Source organism: Myripristis murdjan, chromosome 3, assembly GCF_902150065.1.
Source record: "Myripristis murdjan chromosome 3, fMyrMur1.1, whole genome shotgun sequence".
Classification (NCBI taxonomy): Eukaryota; Metazoa; Chordata; class Actinopteri; order Holocentriformes; family Holocentridae; genus Myripristis; species Myripristis murdjan.
The window spans coordinates 35,882,799-35,900,712 of record NC_043982.1 but is presented as its reverse complement, the minus strand read 5'-3'; the positions used below and the strand labels follow the sequence as shown (position 1 = coordinate 35,900,712).

General features: G+C 42.1%; 1 protein-coding gene across 1 annotated transcript; it reads left to right on the top strand.

Annotated features, from left to right (window-relative positions):
- The first annotated feature begins 1,319 nt into the window (after positions 1 to 1,319).
- LOC115355045 (membrane-spanning 4-domains subfamily A member 15-like) lies at positions 1,320 to 10,112 on the top strand. Its single transcript, XM_030045679.1, has 7 exons — positions 1,320 to 1,374; positions 2,633 to 2,755; positions 3,655 to 3,768; positions 4,633 to 4,689; positions 4,918 to 5,079; positions 5,421 to 5,534; positions 7,237 to 10,112. The coding sequence occupies exons 2-7, from the start codon at positions 2,636 to 2,638 to the stop codon at positions 7,270 to 7,272; spliced, it is 603 nt and encodes a 200-aa protein (XP_029901539.1). The 5' UTR covers positions 1,320 to 1,374; positions 2,633 to 2,635; the 3' UTR covers positions 7,273 to 10,112.
- Positions 10,113 to 17,914: the final 7,802 nt, after the last annotated feature.

Sequence of the window (17,914 nt, the reverse complement as noted above, 5' to 3'; positions counted from 1 at the left end):
GGGCATATCCTAAAAAAGTCAGGGATAAGGTCTGCAGTGAAGCCAGGTTGGAACCAGCGGAGTTAAATAATTGGAATAAAAGCGACAGAATACTTTTGAAAAGCAATAGAATATTTGTCGTCCAATCAAAAGTGGGCCACAGGTTTTCTGAGGACTTTCACACTGGGCTTTGATTTTCAATTGAGAATATATAAACCTGTTTTGAGTTTTATCTGTTTCTCATTGGTCTTAATCTTGCCTCTAGTGTTGCCTCATTACAAATGTCGAGATTTAGGATAATGTTTCCTCGGTTCCTGTTTTACTGAGTTTGTCAGGTTGTGAAAAAGGGGCGAATTTATGTTTATTTGTGGCTGTGTGTGAGTCTACCTCTGACATTTTTTTTCATAGGGGTTAAATTAAAAAAAAAAAGTTTTTGTGTTCACAGACAAAATTAACACTAGACTGTAGTGAGTATATAAACTCTGTACCACCAACTTTTCCTGAGGATGAGTTGCTTGAGTTTTCACGAGCTGTCTTCTCTTATTTCACCTCTCACACCCCCTTTTCCTTTCCTCCTCTTGATCTTCTGTTTTTGTCCTTCCCACTTCCTGTGTTCTGGGACCCCCTCCTCTCCCATCCCCCTCTCCTCATTGTTTCTTTCTCTGCAGCTGGATGATGCAACACAAAAGAGGACAGCTGCTGTTCCCAGAACACAAACGCAGAAAGAAATAAGCTATGTTTTTTATCAGAAAGACCAAAACTTCCAGTTTAGTGCCGCCCCTTCAGCTCCATGTGGTGTCCGTCCCTACACAGACACACACACACACACACACTCACAGAGAAAGAGAGAGAGCGAGGCGGAGAGAGAGAGAGCCTCTCCCTGTTCCTTGTGTTTGTGCTGGACTGAAGGGAAATTTGATTCTTTTTTGGGAGTCAAACGTTTCAAACAGCTTGCACAAGAATCAGCGAAGAACAGGCACTTTGGTTTTTTGTTCATTAAAAGGGACTTATGTCTCATTTTAAGCAGTGCCTTGCTTTTTTCCATGAAGGAAAAAGCCCCCCATCCCTTTTATTATCACCACATCTTCCACCACTACTATTCCAGATGGAGTCAAACAACACTTAGTCTAATTGTATGTTTGCATTCATTTTGTATCATCAAGGCATGACCCACTTATCTTGTCATGATCTCAAGTAGGTCTAATCATCCATCCTATGGCCTTGTTCAGTTTTGTTCAGTCTACTTACAAATTTTTCTGTGACAAACCCATTTCCCTCAGCTCCAACATCTGGGCTAGTTCAACATGAACGAATCGCTCACGAGTCGCACATCAGCTCTGCTGTTCCACTGGAGAAAGTTTTCAGGAGCTAACGCCACACTCAACAGCACTCAAGGTCTGAAAATCTTTTCCTTTGTTTTCTAATATCTATGTTGTTTGTCTTTGCTGGGGATTTGACACTTTATTATAAATACTCTGAAGGCCATACATGCAGCTTTTTACAGTTCAATTAAGATTATTTGATGATGAGTGAATGCTTCACATCACCCACATGCACAGATGTTTGTCTGCATTGCCTAATGCTGTTTCTGTAGCATTGCCATTTCTTTTTCTCTTTTAATGAAGAAACCACAACAAAACAGCAGAACACTTTATAACTTTGGACCAAAATAAGCTAAATATATAGCTGGCGAGAAGTGACAACTGTAAAATGGGAAATCCAAAAAGCTCAAAGCAGCTCTGAGATTTCTCCCTCGTTGACATCAACAGCATATCATGTTTCCAGATTTGAGAGTGGCTTTGTCTCCTTTAGTCTAATCTAAAGTTTCTCAGAAGTGTAACAACATCAGTCTTGCAAATCTCTACTGTGTGTCTCGATACTCGACACTTTTTCAGTTCATGATCAGTGGTTTGGCTTAGCCGCAGCCATCAGATGTTGTTGTACCTGGTGGGGACACATTAAGGGCGGCTATTATAAAGCTATAGTCCTATTCATGGGCTAATTGTGTAGTCTCCACAGAGTTTTATTGATCAGCTCTATTATGTTGACTTTTCTTTAGTGTAAAATGGATTCAGCACAGAACAGTTCATGTTAAAGCACAAAGAAAATAAAAGCAACAACAGTGTCATTTATAATGAAACATGGATTCAACATAAAAAATATAAAGGCCCATGTCAAACAATAAAAAAATAATGAAAGTAATACAAATAGCTTAAAGGTATACTACAATGTTTTGGGCAAAATACTCTTTTTCTGATTTACCCTGACGGAGAGAAGATGTTTTGCACCGTTTTCTCCTCTGTGTATCCACTAGCTCGGTTCCTAAGAAATTTAAAAAAAAAAAAAATCCAAGACTTGTATTTCAAACACATGATACACTGTGTGAATAAGACATCTTTGGAGTTGCTGTAAGGTTTATTTCGTCACATTGACGGAGCTAGGCTAACGACTCCCATAGACTTCAAGTCTTTATGCTAAGCTAAGGAGGAGAAAATGGTATTGAACATCTTGTCTCAGTCTGGATAAGTCAAAAAAAAAAAAAAAAGGGGTATTTTGCCCAAAACTTAAAGGCTTCTGTCCCAACACTACTGACTGTATGTTGTTGGTTTGAATGTCTGACACCGTGCTAACAGCTGTTTTTGTCTGTGTTCAGAATATGTCTGCTGAGCTTATTTCCGTGTGTGAGCCGCAGGGGAATACAGATGTTCATGGCACTTCAGTAGGGGGCAGCAAACCTCTGCACCGCTTCATTCGAGGGCAGCCCAAGATCGTTGGCGTGAGGCACACACTAACACACACACACACACACACACACACACACGCACGCACGCACGCACCAATTCTTTTTTGCTTTATGTGCTCAAAGGCATTATGTTAATTATTTCAAAAATATCACACAAGAGGGAGTGCTGACATACAAGCTATACAACAATTCTACGAACAACATCCCTCATCCATTAATGCTAATAAGACACAACAGATTACAATTTACTCATTCAATCAATTTTTCAGCTCCATCATCAAAAGCTGTTCTGTCACAAATCAAGCAGCTGAACTAAACACTGTAGCTACACGATCCATTTCTCCTGCCCATTGGTACATGGGTGCACCTGCAACAGAAATCTGCTTCGATAAAATCCTCAGTGAAACAGTGAAAGCAAGCAATGCACATGAAAGCCATGCTAAAAATAGCATTGCATTCATTTGCTTAGCGAGTGACACAGGACGGCAGCACTGCCGCTCAACAGCAGGGGGCGCTGCCGGTCCACAGTGGGGGCAAAAAGGAAGAAAGCAGCCGCTGGTTTCCCCACGTCGAAATGGGTCAGAACTTTAATTAAGGTCATTAGCAACACCTGTGTTTACCTGCTATTTCAACTCTAAATGGCTGCTGTGAAAAAGCTCTGTTAACAGTTACTGCTGACCACTGGTAATGATAGTCCTAGATAATACATACATACTGTACATACATACATACATACATACATAATAGGAAAGAGTGCTGTTATACTGCATATCAGCACTCTTGTCCAATCCGCTTGCACCACCCAAACTAACTGTTTTATAATCTACTTTATATACCTGTTAGGTGTCCTTATTCAAACTGGATCATGCAGTCACAAAACATGATTCAAGAGTGGAGGAGACACTAACATGTTGCTTTTGGTTCCCTCGTAGACTGTCGTGCTGATTTTCGGGTCGTCTTTCTTCATCCTCTCCATCTCCATGGTGGAGGGCTATTTTCACCAAATGTGGAGAGCCATCCCACCTGGCTTCTGGCTGGGAGCAATGGTTGGTATCGCTGGAAGAAACTTTTTCATCAACTGAACAAGCTGGCCAGCCAAATTCACCTCGAAACAGCCAAAGTAGATTTCAGAAGAGAAATGGCGACGGTTAAATGAACAGATTTACCAGCCGCCAGCAAATATGGCTGACGGCTGATACTGATTTGAAATCCTAATGTGTCCATTCAAATTTATATTAAAAATACTGAGCAGCAATCAAGTACCAATGATAGGTTGTGTTTTTGCTGACTTTTTGACAGATGCTTCATATGTTTGTTTTTTTTGAGAGTATGATTTATAACTGAGAGAGATCTGCATAGTGATTTATAGAGTTTTCTTTGATTTGTCCAGTATGCGGGGTGTTAGGTCATAAAACCAAAAATATACATTTCCCTCCTCTTGAATAGATTATATATCCCTTTTTTCCCCAAGGCTTAAAAACCCTATGAAATTGAAATAATGTTTTGTTTTGTTTTGTTTGTTTTGTTTTTTTTTAACACATATGTGTTGCTCTGTCACCTGTATGCCAGTATGTGGCCAAAAAAAAGTAGTTTATAAATTTTCTTAATGGTATTTTATAGTTTGTCATATCCTGGAAAACAATTAAAAAATGTCAATGACTCTTCCTGCACTCAGGGGGTGTATAGTGACTTTACATCCAATGAAATGTTTTCTTGAATTTTTATGTCCCTCCCCCATGACTGTAAATTCTGCCATTTACTGGCTGGGAAAATAATTTCATTTAGATTAGATTATGTCCAGAGGTAGCTGCAGCTGCACTATGTCAAATAAAAACAAATCAAGCTTGTTAAATGTGCACCTCATGCTCCAGAACATGCATTAAAACAACCTCTCTTCCTCTCCCCTGTAGTACATCATATGTGGGATTGTATATATTTTGACAGAGCACAGACCAACCAAGAAAACGGTAAGTACTATTACATTGTGAAGTAATGGACATTGGCAACTTTGCCCAGGGACTATGACCAGTATAATTATTTCATAATATATTTGCCACTTATATCCCACCCTGTTATTTGTGTTGCTTTGATCCCAGCTGTCTGTCCCAAATCTGGCTGCAGAAACACCAACAATATTTCTCTGTCTCTCTCTTACTCACTTTCTTTCTCCTCCATCTTTCTGTTTCGACCTCTAGGTGACTTTATCTTTGGGTCTGAGCATCGTGGCTGTGCTCGCATCATTTTGGGGATCTGTTTTTAGCATCCTTCCCGGCCTGATCCACAGCGGCTTCTATGACCTTTACAGTGAATATAACAACACAGACAATGCGGAAAGTGACTGGTCAGCACATTATATGGTACGAGCTGCATATTGTTTACTGCTATTTTTTATTTAGCAGTATTAGCACCGTCAGTATTCTCCCACTACTTCAAATTTGATGCCGATTGTAAAAGATTAATTTTAACTTTTAAACAGAGAGCTGTTTTTAAGGTATGTTTTGTTAGATCAGCAAACTGTTTTCTAAAGCTCTGTTTTTTTAAAGGTAACAAACTAACTTACATTATTTGCCTTTTAAATGAAGTACTTTTTACTATTGATTGGGTAGATTTTTGTTACACTAACTCTTTCTGCTCCTGCACAAAATTGCTCTGGCGATAATCTGTCCGTGTGTGTGTGTGTGTGTGTGTGTGTGTCCAGGCCATGGAATTCATTCTGGAAGCGATCCTTGAGTTCTACATCCTGGTGTGCATAATTATCTTCATCGTGATGTCATCACTGTCGGCGGCTGCACTGCGGTCCACCAAGAGCCAGGTAATGATACTGGAACATGCTCAAGTAAAGCCCTTCCATATTGCTTTAAAGGAATAATAGAAGTTTGCTAAGACACTGGCCTGCACAGCCATAGGAAGTCGCTCACCCACATCAGCCAGGATGCCATCAGCCTTTTTGAAGAATGTTTGTAGTCTCCGAAAGATTTTGATTGTTGTGAAATGAATGGAAATCAGTGGATAGAAGATAGGGAAAATGACACTGGAGCTCTAAAATACGCCTGCGTGCTGTGGGAAAAGATTAGCAGAAACCAAAAACCATATACATGTTGTGGATATTAGGCTAAACATGGTATGGTCCTTTAAAATGTCATTTATGGATTTCTTACACAGCAGACACTAATAATCATCATCATCATCATCATTGCCAGACCCCACTTGCAGTGGAGTCCGAGTCTAGAAACAATGTCACATACTGACTTTTTTTAATTTATTACAAAGTAGTGTCACTAGCTGTCTGCCACTAGGGGGCACCACAAACACAAATAGCAAACAAACAAACGTTGTATCTCTTATTGCACAGATTCATACCTGATAATAACTAAAGACGGCTAGGGACGGGGTCTGCCAAGCATCCCTGACTGTTCCAGTTTACTTGGACGTATACGTTTCTGAAAGGAAGAAAGAATTTTTTTTCTTCTTTGGAAAAATACTGGAGTGACTGGTGAGATGCCTGAAGCTGAAACACTTAAATTGTGACCACAGAAGCAACTGATTTGGAGTAAAATGCACATGTCGGTGTTTTAGCATACTTCCGTAAAAGGTACAAGGTGCTCAGCACAGGTAAAACAACCAGCTACGTTTCCATGGAAACATGGGTAACAAAGATAAAGAATTACACGGCACTTGCCAAAAGTTATTAAATGGGCTAGTATGAAAAACTGGTATAGTGCATTTTATAGTTGAGTGTGAATGTAAAGAACGCAGCAGGGCATATATTGATACTTGTATACTGTGCCAGTCCATTTATCAGCCCTGGTCCATCAGCCATACCAGTGCTCTCTGTGTGATCGTTCCTTCAGCCAGCGAGGCTCTCTGAATAGACATGTGGGCAGCAATCTTGGCGTGCGGCCCTACTCCTGCCCTCGCTGCCCTATGGCCTTCTCACGCCAGTGCCATGCCGCATTCTGACCTGCCTTACATAGACTTGACACAAAGTTTGGGCAGGTACATGAAACCTACGCAGAGACCCTTTTCAACCCCAAATAGACATAATGGAATGGCATCAGTTTATGTGCAGATGCTATTTTCACTAACGTATAAAGTGCACATAAGCCTCAATAACAAGTTCTATTACATTTAATGAATAATCTTTTTGCGAGTGTCTTGGGACTCTCTGTTTTCCATGGACCCTCTTGGCCTTGTTGAGATGGCTACCAAATCAGTTCTGTCCATTGCAGACAGTGCTGAGAGCCGAGCATACAGTTCACTCAGGATCTGCATATGGAAAACATTTCAGAGTCATCACAAGGGCACTGTATTTCAAAACAAATTTTTAATTATTACATCATGACAACAGTGGGAGCCACAACCAGCACCTTTTACAAGCATTTGCTATGTTTTAATAGGGGCTCTACATTGGAATGGGTTGTACACAATATGATGAAAATGGATCCATTCGGCTGGATTAGGGTTTGGTTTACTTTGTGACACTACAAGAGTCCTCTCCTCTGTCCTCTCTTTAGGCCCTCATGGTGATGACCACCACGCCAACTGAATGACGAGCGGGAAAAAGGAGGTGTGAGCTGTGAAGAGTGGAGCAACAGAAGATGTTTGGAACTTACTAATACAACAAAGTATCTCTCTATGAGCATAGTAAAGTATATGTGATTACTATCCAGCTCTCAATAACATGTTGCTGTAAGAATATACATTCCTATTGAAATAATGTAAGTTGTCCTGTGGGGTTTCTGCGAAAAAGAAATTTGCCATTGTAGGACCACACAGCTCTCACTCACACAAAAATTAAAAAGAGAAAATATACAAGAATATAACAAAAAAAGTTTTTATTGTTGGTAAAATAAAGGTACGTATTTAAAAACTCGTATAGCATCGGGATAAAAACTGTTCCTAAATCAAATTAAATTTTATTTTTATAGTGCATTTCATACAACAGCTATAACTCCAAGTGCTTTACAGATAATGATCAGGACAACAAAACAGCATAAAAACAAATTTCTGCACTTGCTGGTGTGAATTTTTTTTTTTTGCCTACCGTTCTGGGTGATGATCCCAGCAATAGAGTCTTCTTGAAGCAAAGTGATCAGGCAATTGCCTAGGTGGCTGCTCGTCTACTATTTTCTGGACCCTATTGCAGCACCTGTTGGAGTAAAGGTCACCTGACAGTTCCAGTAATTTTCTGCATTGTCTTCACAATCTTAGGAATCAATTTCTTTTAATGTCCATACCATACCAAAACAAAAAAAAAAAAAAAATCGCCTGTATCCAGAATCTTATTAACCACTGACAAAGTAAAACTGCCAGTCCTCATTTGTGGTTCTCTTCCTGTTGTTGTCATCCAAATTTTGTGGGATGGTTAACTGAGTCTGTGCATTCACCAAACCCAGATGAGGGATCAACCCCAATTGCAGCGGCAGGACAACAAAGTTTACATTCAATTACAATTTTAACTCAACTGCACTTATTTGCAAAACATTCCACTGCAGTATATTTGAAAACAAAATCAAGAAAAGTGAATAATATGGGACATTTAATGGGAGGACAGCATATTTACGTCCTGTGCTCTCTCATCTTTGCATCAAATGGAAGAGGCGGGCGGCTTTTGAAGTTGCTCCCCGAGGGCAAAGCGCTGATGTACACGCATGTGCTCTGTGACACGGTACTGGCGTGAGAAGGTCATAGGGCAGCGAGGGCAGGAGTAGGGCCGTACGCCAAGATGGCTGCGCATGTGTCTATTCAGAGAGCCTCGCTGGCTGAAGGAGCGATCGCACAGAGTGCACTGGTATGGCTGATGGACCAGGGCTGATAAATGGGCTGGCACACTCGATGGCGTGCAGACTGACACAGCAGAGGGCATGTTGACTGGCAATGGGGAAGACATAGAAGCTGTCATGCCATCTGGTGCACTAGGAGACACGCAGGCTGGCAGGCTGGTAGTCATGCCTGCACCCTCAACTTTGGCTGGCTCCCCCCCAACCAGAGCTCCAGCCTGGTGTCCAGCCTTAGCTCCTGCACCGGGACCAAATCCAGCATCAATCTCTGGTTTCCACTCTCTCTCGTTTCCTCTTCCTCCTCCCCCAGATGACACCCTTCTCTCTTCATCCCCAGCTCTGTGTGACACCAGCAGCTCAGTGGGCTTTGAGCTAATGTCAAGCAGTACAACCCGGTTTCTGTGCCCTGGGCTACTACATGTAGCAATCCCTTCCTCATCACTGAACTGGTCTGCGGGATGGAGGTGGAAGGGGTGGCTGGGGTGGGAGTGTACGTGTGTGAGGTGTGTTAGCTCGTTGGACAGGCAGTGGTACTGGAGATGTCCGCGGTATGAGTGCCCCACAGGATTATAAGTAGGGTCGCAGGTGTTACTGACTGCAGGTGTTACACAAGATGCATCCGGCTGCACGATCTCAGCATCCGAGATGTTTTCAAACTCCATGGATGGATGGGGTTCAGGAAGCGCCTTTTCTCTTTCTGGTTGGTCAGAGGCAGAGAAACTGTCCATTGCATCATCCAAACGTGATTCAGGTGTGGCGGAGGCAGGCACACACACATCAGTGTGGTCTTCACTGTCTGTGAAAGCAGCAGGTGGACCACGGGCAGCGTCTCTGTCGTCTGTGCTGGCTTTATGCAGGCTGGAGTGACTGTCAGCTCTGCGTGCGTCTGTTCTATTTCTGTCAGCTCTATGCAGGCTTGAGTAGCTCTTATTTGTTTCGATGTTAAGTCCGCGGGGGTTACCACTGTCTGATCTATCCATCTGAGCTGCACACCTGAGTGAGTGATCATCTTCCTTCTCATTTCCCCCTCTGCAACACCGATCACCATGGAGAGAGCTACTCCCTGCGTCTGAGCGCCTAACAGGAAGTGAGGTTTCAGCTTTCCGTGTCACTAACCTCTGATCCAGGCAGGTAATCGCCCGCTCCTCCTCTGCCGTTGCTATGGAAACATCCTGGCAATCAGAGCAGTCCACTTGCTGTTGTTTTGAGGGGCATCCATCAAAATCAAGATCAGATCTGTAATCCACACCACTGGGGAAATCCTGACTCTGTGATATTCCGTCATCTCTCGAATGTTTTGTGCCAGTGTCACTGTGTAATGATTCACAGCGAGCAAGGTGGGCTTTGTAATCTGCCATCTGTGATAATCCATCGTCCATACAGTCATTTTCGTCATTGTGTATTCCAAAATGTCCTGTGATGCAGCCTGTGTAATCCTGTTTCAGCATTTTGTATTGATCTGCACCAGGTGTGTAACATGTATTCTCTCTTCTACAATGATCCAAGCGGTCGTTGTTAGTCCATTTCTGTATTCCACTACTTTTTGGATTGTTGTGAATATAATCCCAACTGTGTACTCCAACCGAGTCTTTGTTGTCGTTTCTGTAACCCAGATTGTGTGCTCCATAATTATCTCTGTCTGTAGAGGTAATACTAGCACCAATATTGGTGTTGTCTTTGTTCTTGATGCTGTGTATTCCCTCTCCGGGGCTTGCTGGCTGTGGGATGGTGGTCCTGATGATGCTGGCTGAGGTCTGGGATGCTGGATAGAGAGGCGGCAGGGCAGATACCTCGGCCAGCTGAATCGTAGCTGCTCTGTTACTGTGACAGATGACAGGCACTACCCCATAGCTAAGAGGAGAAGATGAGGAGGAGGAAGAGGAGTGCTCTGAAGGAGAAGCATAATCTCTGTGATAATCAGGGGACGGGCAGACAGGAGGGAGGGAGGTGGACACAGGGTAAAAGGGAGGATCTTGAAGCTCCTCCTGAGTCCTCCGTCTGTGACTGATGAGTGAATACTCCTCCTCATCATCGTTTCCTTCCCTGTTCTCTAGCACCTCCTCTGGTTTATTTGTACGCAGTGAACAGATTTGCGTCTCTGCTCTGCTCCTCATTTCCTCTTGCATTTCAGCAACGTGAGGTGAAGAGGAACCCCTCCTCTCCTCCACATGCCTCACGAGAGCTTCCTCCCCGCTCTCCTGTCCCTTTTCTGGTTGACTCTGCTGCCTTCTAGGCGTCCTCTGCCCTTCAGCAGCACTCGGTAAAGTACGCAAGCAATCCTGTTGAACCAGACTATGTAATCGTATACAACCAGAGGTATTTTTACTACTTTCAGTACTAACTGCTAAACTACAACAGGTATTTACAGTACTCAAAGTAGACCTACTTTTAGTTTTGCTACTATAACAAAGTGAAGTATTAATACTGCTGCTACTACCAGTATTTCTTTCTGTGAGTTTAATTCTGGAATCAAGAGTTGCTGAATGTCTTTGAGTCTCACCACATGTGTTCACACTGGTTGAATATCGATCATCTGGTTTCTCCAGAGAATTTAGACCCACACCACTGCAAGTATCTGTTTCAACAAGTTTCTTGTAAGTATCAGTACTGGGTGAAAATGGCTGACTATGAGTCTTACTGTAGGTCCTTACAAGTTCACCGTGGGTACTGATAGTTTTTGTATATAATTGACTCTCAGTTCCACTGAAAACATTTCTGTTCAGTGGATTAATCTCAGTCCGATGCCAAGCCCTCAGAGCCTCCTCCAGTTGGTCCATCTGTAGGTGGCAGGCAGCAGCGAGCAGACTGCAGTATTGCTGATGGCCAATAGGAGGCTTCAGCGCCCCTGTGTAAATGAAGTCCAGTACAAGTACCAGTACAGAGTCAGAAAAACAGGGATCTTGTAGTTCCACGAGGGCACCAGTGGTGGACAGGAGAGAAGCTAAGACTGGACTGGAGGCAGCAAGGATACACCTGCAGGAGCAAAGAGCAGATATAGTGGTGAGAAAACTGCAATCATCATGCACACACAACCACCAGCCTGCACAAATTCATTCATTCAAATACATTCATTCAAAACTTTATTTTGATTTTGGGTTTAAGTTGTGTTTTGCCTCATTTTTAACTGAGACAAATTTTGCGTAAGATCACATAAGATAGAGAGAAATAATGTAGGATATTATAAGGGGATGTTAGCAGAATGCAAATAAATATGAGAGCATGTATACACACGTCAGAGACTTTAAAATAGTAGATGACGGGGCACTCCATCAATTTACAGTGGACAACACAGTCAGTCACACTTTTAGATTATTAGTGGTTACCATCTTTTCTATTTAAAATGGATAGTAAAAGTTGTGCGCAAGATCTCAGTGACAACCACACAGGTTCATGCAGGACAACTTTGACACAACATAACTGATACAATTGGACAGTGTCCCAAAACGTGAAATGTGAATGATAATAAATATGCCATAACTTTAGATATAGATATAATCCCTATTCAAAGAGACAGGGGTCTGGTCCTCTTGATTGTGACTGGGGTGTTTCAAAGACGCGCCCCGGGTGCACCATCACTTCCTGTTCCAAAGAGTCACTGTATATATACACATACACATATCTAAAAACAAGTCAACAAAAAGATAAGGGCAAAAGCAAACATAAACGTACACATAATGCAAAAATACACCGAGAGATAAACCACACACTCATACGTACAGACACTCAATCATGTGTTAAAACAGGTAAAGGACACGCAAGGGAGATCCAGTGTGTGTGTGTGTGTGTGTCTGTGTCTGCAATTCTCAATGTGCTTGTGTACAAATGTTAAAACCAGTGAATCTTACTGACCTGTGTGCAGGGTAGAGGTGAGCTGGGCTCTGTGTCTGCCTGACCACGCAGTCACAGAACTGAGCCCGAGTCCTTTGGAGGTTCAGACTTGCCAACAAGAAGGTTGCATGGCTGTTAACTTCCTCAGTACATTGTGTCATCTGGAGAGTACAGGACAGAGCCGCTGGTATTTATTACTGCTTACTTCACGAGGTCATACTTGCTTATCCTTGTGTAATATTTATTTGCTAAATGAACATTTTTTTTCTTCTCAACTTCACCGTGTTTCTCATTCATGCAGTTAAACTGAGGATTTACCCAGTACAACCAGAATATTCAACTTCTATGCAAACTTGCTGAAATTAGACAGATCAAAACAACAATGCAGGCCCCCAGGGCTGGCACAGACACTTGATTAGTATGACTTTTCAATGAAAATAATGTCCTTTATGGTAAACTATTGTTTCAATGTATTTATGAGAAGAACGCTGATTTCACTTACCTCCATGGTGCATCAGGAGAGGAGCAACTAAAAGCTCCCACCGTCTTGAGTGTGATTAAAAAAACAAAAGCTCCTGTGTGCCGTAAGAGTCCCAGCTAGTCTTGAGTGCAGTCAAACTTTGGAGGTAACCCGCATGGAGGCTATATAGTCACAGTCAGTAGGCATCTACGCACGCTCTGTTTCGGAAAACAATCACACGCTTGCCATTTGGGAGTGTGGTGTGACAGGTGCTTATAGGGAGTACCGGTGTCTAACGTCAGAGTCTCCATGGCCCGTTATGGAGGGAGAGTGAGACCAGCCCACAGAGTAATAAACAGCCGACCACAGAATCAGAGTGGCTAGAGCTGACTTTCCCGTTCACATCAAAGATCATGGACAGTTACCCACCCATGTGCTGTAGTTTGTTGGATAGATCATATAAATACCAATTTCTCACTTTGGAAGGAAACATTACAGGATCAGAGGACAGGCTGCTGCCATTCAAAATAATAATGATGTAATACTTTGTGGGAGAAAAACTCACCACCAGGGCCGGATGAGTGGTGGTCTTCCTCAACACTGTTCCTCTTCTCATAGCAGTGACCCAAACAAACCCACAAATGCAGTAATAGGTTTGTCACAATGTCTGCCAGAATACAATAAAATTATTTTGTCCATGGAGCAAATGAAGCAGAATTACAGTTCACCTGTGAGCTTATTCTCCTCCTGCAACTTCCATGATGGTTCTGTCTTCTAGCTGCTCCTCATTTGTCTGAGCAACACATATTGCTTTTCTAATCACAATGGTGATAACTTGGTTTCTGACAATAAAAAATAAGTATATAGCTAAGTTGCACATCATGATTACCATCGAGTTGATAATACACTTTGATTAAAACAACTTCACACACAATAACTTTCCCACAACTTACTTCACGCCCCGTAGTTATCTTTCCGTTTTTCTCGCTACCCCACCAGAACAGCATCTCGCTGAAGCACATTTCAGCAAACGACACCAAAATTTATTTATGAGGAACATTTCGCAGTCAAGTGCAATGCAATGTACTGTGCTGTTTAGCATACTACAACATATGAATAAACAGATAAAAAAGAAAGCTAAAAATTAAAGGAGGAAGAAGAAATAAAGTATTGATAAAATGAGATAAATTAAATGAAGAACTGAAAAGACAGTGTCACTATGAAAAATCCAAGCTGCACAGGGATGTCTTCAGATTTCCCCTGACAGTTTTCAGGCCCAGCAGGCTGTTTCACTGTCGGTCTGACTCCCGAGGAGCAACTAAAAGTGTTGGGTATGCACCTTGGCATCTACGAGGGGGTACCCCTCTCAACAAGCATGTTTGATGAAGTGGTGCTCGAGGAGCTGACTCTGAAGGTTAATTTTGAACCTGACAGAGCAGACTTTTCTAGAGCAGGACTCCTATTCACATCTATGGGCAATTTAGATTCATTATTTCACCTGAAGTGTCCGTGGACCATAGAAGGAAACCCATGTGATTCAAACGTGACTTTCTGGTTGTAACAACTGAGTCATTACAATTACACACAAGCCATCTTTGATATGCTGGAGGAGAAAACTTGGTCCATTGAGGCATTTTGATAACGCTTTGTTTGGACTGTCAAATGTTAATATTGAACTTAAACTCAACATAGCAGTAACCTAACCCCAAGTGCACCAAGTTAAAAGTCAGCTGATACTAAGTTGAGTATTTACATTGGACAGGTTGATGTGAAGTTGAGTATCTGCATTGACTCATCTGATATAGATCTGCCTGTTGTTTGAATACTGCAGATATTTAACATTTACTTGTAACAAGCAGCTTATATTGCCTTAGGTTAATGCTTGTCTCTGACTGGCTAATTACTGTGTGCTGAGAAGTGTCACCTAATTGTGCAGTTACTTTAGTCTTGGTTATCGTTGTGGATTTGCAAACACTCTTGAGCAAGTGTTAAAACATGGAACCCGGAGTGAAGAGCCTCTTTGGAGTCACGTGTCAAGTTCAGCAGCTTCATTTGATATGTTTTATTTAATATGAGGAAAGCCACAGCTACAGGCATCTCTATCTAATTTAATTCTACAAAGAGGGGCATCACCAGTTGCAGGACAGTACGCCAGCCCCTCAGCTGACGCTTTGTTGACATCTCCTTATGAGGCCATTTCTCCACCCTTCCCTACCATGTGCTTGTGACGCCTTTTAAACTGTACACGCTAATGTTAGAGCAGTACCCCGCGCTGTGCAGAGGGTAGTAGGACACTTTCCCTGGCGACTGCGCAATGGAAATACTACTGTCTGACACACCAGCACGTAGACCCATTTAGAAACCCTCAATGAAGGGAAAAGGAATGAGCCTCGTGGTACTAATTAAAAGAACTGTGGCCAGTAACCTGTGACACAGTTATTTTTTACCGCCAAATGTATTTCATAGGAAACATGAAAAAATAAAGCATTGCAAGAAACATGTATCCTAGCCTATCCTGGCAAGTCAGAAATTAAAATAGGGCCACTTTGAGTGGAGTGACAAAGAATAGTTATTAATTCAGAAAATAAAAAAATAAATAAAAATTAAAAAAATTAAAAACAAAACAAAACAAAAAACAATTAAAACAGGAAAATGTAACCAATGACCAGTGAATGATTGCTCTGGGTTTTGGACAACAATTGAAGCAAGAAGAGTTTTGGTTACCTGATATGTTTTTCATCCACTGTCCCTGCCGTGGGCAAGCACACACACACACACACACACACACACACACACACACACACACACACACACACACACACACACACACACACACACACACACACACACACACAAACTACTACAGTTACTTTTGACACAGATAGAGGCTATGTGTGTCTATTCACTTGGTTTGTGGTACTCCACGTACTGCACTAGTTACACACATAACTACAAATGACCAGATGAATTTGAACTCCCCCAGAACTTACTGCATATATTCCTCTCTGTGGATGGAAGTTTTCCTGGTCAGTGTTTTTTGAAAAAAAGCCTCATCGCAGCAAATTTGGATACACTAAGGCCACTGCCAACTGTGCTCTTTACACAAAACTATGCAAATTCGGTGGACTTGGTCAGTGCAGGTCAGCAGGTCTGCAATGACATTCTCACATAGATAGATAGATAGATAGATAGATAGATAGATAGATAGATAGATAGATAGATAGATAGATAGATAGATAGATAGATAGATAGATATACTGCATTGATCCCAACCAGGGAAATTCTGGTGTTCCAGCAGCAACAGTAGAAACATATAATAAAGTTAAATAAAACAGAATAAAGGCTAAATATTTACAATAAAGACTATAAAGACTAAAAACTAAAAATATACAATAAGGGCTAACCTAACATCAGCCAATAAGGAGCGTTACAAGGCCCTCAGAAGTGTTTCAGTTTATCCAGTGAACGAAGACATTTGGTAGACACACTCTAGGACAATATAGTCAAAATATTAAGTTTTACCATAATTTATAGATGTAGGCATGGGCTATAACATTATAATTACATCAGGATTAAACTTCATAGCTTCGTTTAAAACAGTAATTACTTTGTCACAAACAACAACCAGCATATCCCAGCTCTAAGGGTTTGCCACAAGAACCATCCACATTCACTACAAGGAACTGACTTATGGCTTAAACTGCCACTTGTATTTATTAATGTTATCACTGAAGTGCTTAAAACCAAAAGAGGCCTGTGATAGGCTGATTTTGTGAGGAATTTAAATTTGCATTCTTGAGGCATTTTGGATTTTTCTACCCAGGCACTCACAAGGACAAACAAAGCAAAGGCACAGTGAGTAACGTGATGCCTGCAAAGCACACACAAATACATACACACACATACGCACGTGCACACACCCACACAGACTGGGTACTGCCAGTTTCAAGATACCAAACTGACCCTGCACTGAACCATGCCAGGATGACATAACAGGCACCCTCCCCACCCTGCCTCCACACACACACACACACACACACACGACTGCAATGGCACGTCAGTCAAACAGCAGTGTGTTCCATTCGCTGGCTGCTCGGTGCCATAGCTCACGTCCCGTACCAGCTGCCTAGGGAACATGGTCTCTCTTTACATACGCACACACACAAACGCAAGACTAATTCAACGTGACAGCAGGAGAACTGCAAGGACACCATGCATGCATACCTGCTTGCAACTTTATTTTGTCCACGCAGCTTTGGACTCACAAACTGCAGTCATTCTCAGGTGAGAATAAACAGCCTAGATACAGGGTCATTCTAATTTCTGTAAGCTCAGCAAATAATAAATCATAAAGGAATATTACATAAGAAGGAACTGGAGCCACAGGGGCAGGAGCTCGATACTATTGATTGCACATAATACGGTCTTCATTGTATGTAAGTGAGAGCAGGTGCTGTCACACTGAAATCACCCATGCTGAAATTAATACACATCCAGTATTTTGAACCAAACAGGATGTTATAGCACCTTATAAATATACCATATAAGCTGCGGTGGAGGGCAGGGGAGTGACACACAGAGCTCACCCTACCCAGCTGATGCGGGCTAAATGTACACCCATCTCTAACACACACACACACACACACACACACACACACACACACACACACACACACACAAGGGTCCAGCTGTTTTCCATCTTGTCCCAGTTCCATTTTTAGCCCGCATGCCATGTAAGAGTATCCCAAGTCTCCACTCCCTTCTGTTTCTAGCCCTGTACCCCTCTCAGCACACACACAGACATCCAGTACGTTCTAGTCGCGGCAGCATCAGTGTACCTGCTATTCTTAGCTCATATCACAATGTGTATTCATACCTACATGTGCATACACACGCACGCGCGCACACACACACACACACAGAATAACAGCCAGAAATCTGGGACACCTCCGACCAAATCTGACTCAAAGTTCAAGTGAAAGACAAAATCAGCTAGCACATGCTTGGCAGTGGATATTTACAGTATCTGAAGGTGACAATTGTAGGTGAATGAAAAAAGGTTGACTTTAAAGTACAAAAAGGCAGTTTTGAAATTGTAAATGAATAAACAAACAAACATACCAG